Consider the following 6,000-nt stretch of genomic DNA (forward strand, 5'->3'; position numbering starts at 1 on the left):
TACCCTAGGGTCAACAGACCCTCTCCCAGGGGTCACCTGAGACCATCGGAAAGCCAGATACTTATATTACAATTCATAACAGTAGCCAAATTACAGTTATGTGGTAGCAGTGAAAATAATTTTATGGTTAGGGGTCACCACAATATGAGGAACTCTATTTAGGGGTCATAGCCTTAGGAAGGTTGAGAACCACTGCCTTAAAGGAACTGGGTTAAGTATAAGGCCAGACTCGGGGTTGAGCGTTTGCCCAGCAAGCGCAAGGCCCTGGGTTTGGTCCCCAGCTCCAAAAAGAAAAGAAAAAAGAAGTATAAGGCCAGACTGTGACCATGAAGTCTGTCAGGGTAAAGGGTGTCCTGAGGCAAGGGAATGTTGACACATAGACCCAGCTCTAAACTGTAGAGGCAAAAGTAGACTGTGTGAGAGAAATTTGAGAAAAAATTAAAAACCATTGGGGGTTGCGATCATCGAACAAGTAGGTTGTACCTACTTGTCAGCCATCCCTGATCACTGTACTAAAAGTCCAGGCTCAGCAGGTAACTAACACTTCTGCCAGCCTCACAACCTGAGTTCAATCCTGGGAGCACATATGTAGAAGGGGATATCTGACTTAAATAAGCTGTCCGCTGGCTTCCACACATACGCTGTGGCACGTATCCATAACATGCCACGCCAAATGATTAAAAATGTAATCTTAAGAAGAAAACAACAAAAAAATCAAGGTGCTAAAGAAATTAAAACCGGGGGCTGGAGAGATGGCTCAGTGGTTAAGAGCACTGACTGCTCTTCCAGAGGTCCTGAGTTCAATTCCCAGTAACCACACGGTGGCTCACAAACATCTGTAATGGGACCCGATGCCCTCTTCTGGTGTATCTGAAGACAGCTACAGTGTACTCATATACATAAAAGGATAAATAAAGTCTTTGTTTAAAAAAAGAAATTAAGGGGTTGGGGGTTTAGCTCAGTGGTAGAGCGCTTGCCTAGCAAGCACAAGGCCCTGGGTTCGGTCCCCAGCTCCGAAAAAAAGAAAAGAAAAAAAAAAGAAATTAAAATTATTATAAACACTGGTTGGTTTATAATCTGGTATTGAGTAGCTTTTCAGAGAGAAAATAGCCCGCAGGCGTTGGAGCAAGGGTGGCAGAGGCGTCAGCTTGGATTGGTGGATTAGGCTAGTGGCTGAATCGGGGCGTATTTGGGTGACACCCCGTCTGCGTGCATGTAACCACATTTTCCTTGTCTAGATGGCTTTTGTGGCTGGTATCGTGGAAGGAGTGGTGAGAGGGCTCTCAGCCTCGCTCCAGCTGCTGACTCCTTGCCAAGCGGTTCTGTTGTACCAGCAGTTCTACATCCTCAGGAGCTGCCTGCAGCATAGCAAGGCTCTGGCCGAGTATATCAGGAACGACCACCGTGAGGAGTTCAGGTAAGGCAAAGCACATTGAATCAAAGTGCCCACTGCTCATCTTCACGGGCCCTTCTGACAGGACCTGATGCTTGGGGTTAACTGGTGACGGAAAATTCCACGTTTGTCTTTGGTAATACTTTATATGATCACAGGTAAGGTGAAATCTGGGCCAGTTCTAAGAACCGCTGCCATTTGTGGAGTGCTCCCGGCCTAGAAGCTACTTGTCTCTCCTTGCCTTTCTTGTGCTCAGCCTAGGTTGCACAGACGTGTAACCATTTGTTTTGGAGTAACAAACCCCATTGAACTGTGAGTTCAAGTCAGTCGTTGCAGGGGCGTTTTGCAGGGCTCAGTCAAGTCAGTAAGGGGAACATAGACACACTGGGGAGTTAGTGGGCTGCCCATCTCCTCCCTGTACCCCCTTGTTGCTAGCAGAAGAGTAAGAGGCAGCGGCAGCCTGGGTTGGTTTCCTCAGCCAGACTGCTCCCCTGCCCCTCAGGGGTTGCAATTCTTTTTAAAGGCCAGCGAAGCACTCAGCAGTAGGCCTGAGCTAACTGGTACTAAGGAAGAGCTAAAGTAGTGTTTGCCTTAAGTGAGAAGGGTTCAGGCAGCGCTGCTCCACCATTGGTTCGGAAAGAGACAGGAAAAGACATGGAGGCGTACGTTACAGCTTTGTATTGGCTTCAAAAGAAAGAAAATTAGTCAGCCCTCTGGGTGGACTGTTTTTCCCGCATGTGGCATTACATCAGAAGGTCCATTCTGGATACCATAAAAGGGATTTATTTGGCTCCAAGTTGATCCCACAAATCAGTCCCAGCACCCCTCCATCCCTGCTCCTTAACTTCCTTTGAAAACTTCATTAGGAAAAACCGACATAGCGTGAAATTTGCCCCTCCAGAGCGTATAATTTGGTAGCGCTGAGTACATTTCACAATGTTTTGCAGCCATAATTATTGAATCACAGAACACTATCATTATCTAAAAGAAACCCAGTACCCACTAAGCAGATATATCCCATTCTCTCTTCCCCTTAGCTCTTGGCTCTAACCTCTTATCTACCCTCTCTTCTAGACAGTCACCCAATGAACGACCTTTTCCTCCACGTCTTTCATTTAGCATATTCCCAAGGTTTAGCACATTGTAGTATATATAGCATGACCCAACCCCAAACACACACACACACACACACACACACACACACACACACACACACACACACACACACCTGTTTTTTCCAGCTGGAGACAATGTCTTACAGCGTAGCCCAGGCTGGTCTGGAAGTCATCATGTAGCTTAAGTTGGCTTTGAACTCACAGCAATTACAGGCATTTACCATCATGCCTACCCTAAAAAGACAGGAAGCTGGCAAAAATGGTGCAGTATCGACCTGGAGCTCCCAGCAGGCCCCTGTCAGGGAGACTGGGTGACTTTTGGCTACCACCCCTCCTACTTTCTTCTCCCAGGCCCCTGGTTTATTGTTTCTTGTGGACATTCAGGTTTGTCATTGGTTTTTAAACCAGTGGTTTTAACTTACTTTGCGTTAGAATTGTCTGAGTAGTTATTAATAACACTGACCCAGGTGTGGTCCTTCTGTTTTGGTTTTCCTGGGGCACAATCTGGGGATGACAGTTTTTAAAAGCCTACCCCAAGTGATTCTGGTCTTCATTCAGGTCTAAGAACCATTCTTTGATGCTACCGAAGGAGGCGGTCGAAGGCTGCCTGTATCTTTATGGGAGATAACCCCTACTCTTTCCTCTTGCCTGGTCTGGATGGGTTCTCTCAGCTTGGTCCCCTACTCCTTGCTCAGCATCGTCTGAGGAACCCACCATTAGAAACCTTAGCATAGGCTTTGGTGAAGACAGTCTCGTCCTATCTTGGTTACCGCCTTGGCGTTCTCAAATAAAGAGAAATGCTGAAATGCATACATGGTAACGATTTTCTAAGTCCTGAGCTCAGGAGGTTAGAAGTCTGGAAATGCCGAGTCCTGTGGCTGAGGGTCCCCAAACCCACTCCCACCCCTCCAGCACTGTGCCGTGAATGTGAACATGCTGGATGAGCCGATGTGGAAATCCTCATTTCTAACGGTGTTTTGTTTCTCTCCGTGATTTGCAGGTACTTTATTCACATGCCAGCACTGGAGAAGAGGCTCCCTGGATGTTACCCCATCACAAAGCCCACCACTCAGCTCTGTCACGAAGTTCTACAGCTGATTGAACAGAAACAGTGTGCAGCATGTTAGAGGAGATAAAAAGTATAAAGTATTCACTAAAGTCACTACGAAAAACAGCGTTTGATTATTTATTTAATATTTAGCTTTCTCCTTTTAAAGATTCTAGCTACAGGTTCATTAACACCTCTTTAAAAGGTCTTTTTTTTTTTTTTTTTTTTTTTTTTTTTTTTTTGCTTTTTTTGAAATAGGTTTCTCTGTGTAGTCCCGGCTGTCCTGGAACCACTCTGTAGACCTTGAACTAACAGAGATCTGCCTGCCTCTGCCTCTGCCTCTGCCTCTGCCTCGGCCCCGCCCCGCCTCCACCTCTGCCTCGGCCCCGCCCCGCCTCCACCTCTGCCTCTGCCTCCAGAGCACTAGGAGTAAAGGCAGTGCATCCCCATACCTAGCTCTGGGGTAACCATGCCTGGACTGAGAGCTTGCAGCTCAGAGGTAGAGTTTTTGCCTAGCATCTGTGAAGACGTGTGTTCAATCTCTACCACGGTTTTGAAAGAAAACAAAACAAAACCAAAAAGCCCCAAACAAACAACAACAACAAAACAAAACAACCCAGCACCAAGCAGCACAAACGCTGTCTACATCTTTCTTCACATGTGGAAAGTGGGTGCCTTTCCAGAATGAAAGCTTTCTTAAAGCCATGAGAGCAGTACGGAGTGCGGTACTGCAGAAGTACAGTACTGGGTGTGCAGGAGCGATCTCCTGGGTCCCCTTGGTGCGGTAAGGGTGATTGGCTGAAGCCATTGGCACACCGGCTGCAAGACTGCTGTAGGAAGTACACAACCTTAGAGAAGTGCTGGGTAATGAGGCGGCACCTTCTCCCCTACTTGGAAATATTCTAATGTCAAAAGTATGCCTGCTGCCGTGGGCAGGACAGCAGTCACTGCCCGGAATGCTGAAGGAAACCCGGCAGGACTTCCTGTGGGGACACTGCTCCGCAGTGCGCTGCTCTGCTTCCTGCCTGGGTGGGCCAGTCTGAGCCGGCCTGTGGAGCCCCAAGGAAGAGGGACCTCACCTAGAGCTCTGCAGTTTCACAACCATTTACAAAAGTCCACACTGAGTGGCCTTAAGTTAACTTAGATCCAAAATGCTCTCTGGAGCTGTTGCGTTTGACTTCTAAAAACACCAGAACTGGGCTTTCTGTTTAACTTCCTACAGCTTGAGGAAGTAGCCGAGGAAAGCCTACTTCCAAGGAGAGCGTGTCTTAGGCAACTCTGCTTGTGGTCGTTGGAACCATAGCTGGGGACTTTGTTGAGGAGACTATGGCTCTTGTCATAAATTTGTTTGGCAATATTTAAACTGTTTTACAACGATCATTTTAATATTATAGTGTTTATATGATTTTGAGTGATTGTTCAAGATACTTCTTAGATTTAGTACTTCTACAGCTTTGTAGATATTCTATGTTAAATAGATCTAGCTGGGTGGGGGTGTACTGAAAATAAATGGTAGGGTACTTGCCTGGCATGTAGGAGGCCCTAGGTTCAAAAGAAAAAAAGTAAAATAAAAACTAAGACTTTGTGTTAAAAAGGTACACAGAGAGACACGTTTAGCTTCTCAAATTGCTACTCTGAGAAGCTCTTGGATGGCTAAGGAGAGAACCTCCTTTGCCAAGTCCCAGATGTGTGCTCCTGCCCTCGGCAGCGGCAGCTTCCTCCTCGCCCTCCTGGACTCCCACAACACCATCCTTACAGCTCAGGTAATGACTTGATTGCCAGCGTCCCAGGTTCCCATCATTCACAAGTTCTTATGGGCTGGTTTCATTGTAGAAACCATACATAGACTCATTGTAAGATTTTCCAAAATACTAAAAAAACCCCAAACACCCATAAAGTACTGAGTTTTGACTTGAAAAACCTGGTATACTGTGGTTTTCAAAATAGTGTTTTGACACATTAATAAAAATAGTTTTGTTTGCAGATTATTTACAAGTTATTAGTCTTATTTGTCTCCATGAGGTTTTTTGTCGTCGTTGTTTAGTATGACTTTTAAAAAGTCTCAGCTATTGTACTTTTGAAAAAAAAGAAGAAATGAAATCTCGTTTCTAGTTCTGACTCAGGCATCTAACCAATTTACATCAATCCACTATGTCCTCTTTCTAGACTTGCCTGTTTGCTTCTGTTCCTCCATGGTGTAGAAGGATGAGAGTCTCCAAGCTCACCTTAGTGTCCTCTGCCTGTAAGCAACACTCTCATTTATTGAAACAGGGTCTCACAGAACCCAGGCAGGCCTTGACTGCTCGACATGGCCAAGAACGACTCTGAACTCCTTTTCCTCCTACCTCCAACTCTGCAGTGCTGGTATTCCAAGTATGGGCCACCATGCCAGGCTTTGTACACAACACTCCTTGTTTTATTTTTATGTGTGGGTTTGTAGAGGC

General features: G+C 46.0%; 1 protein-coding gene across 19 annotated transcripts in view; it reads left to right on the top strand.

The window, feature by feature from the left end:
• Window positions 1-3,680, top strand: part of C7h12orf56 (similar to human chromosome 12 open reading frame 56) — a 52,410-nt gene extending 48,730 nt beyond the window's left edge. For all 19 annotated transcript variants that reach the window (XR_015624346.1, XR_015624345.1, XR_015624343.1 and 16 more), the window contains 2 exons: window positions 1,239-1,417; window positions 3,509-3,680. Coding sequence is in view for 13 of the 19 variants with exons in the window: in XM_087558620.1 (XP_087414746.1) it covers window positions 1,239-1,417; window positions 3,509-3,635 (306 nt within the window). In the remaining 6 variants the exon portion in view is untranslated. The remainder of the gene's footprint in view (window positions 1-1,238; window positions 1,418-3,508) is intronic.
• The last annotated feature ends 2,320 nt before the right edge of the window (window positions 3,681-6,000 follow it).

Source organism: Rattus norvegicus, chromosome 7 (genome assembly GCF_021556685.1).
Source record: "Rattus norvegicus strain SHRSP/BbbUtx chromosome 7, alternate assembly SHRSP_T2T, whole genome shotgun sequence".
Classification (NCBI taxonomy): Eukaryota; Metazoa; Chordata; class Mammalia; order Rodentia; family Muridae; genus Rattus; species Rattus norvegicus.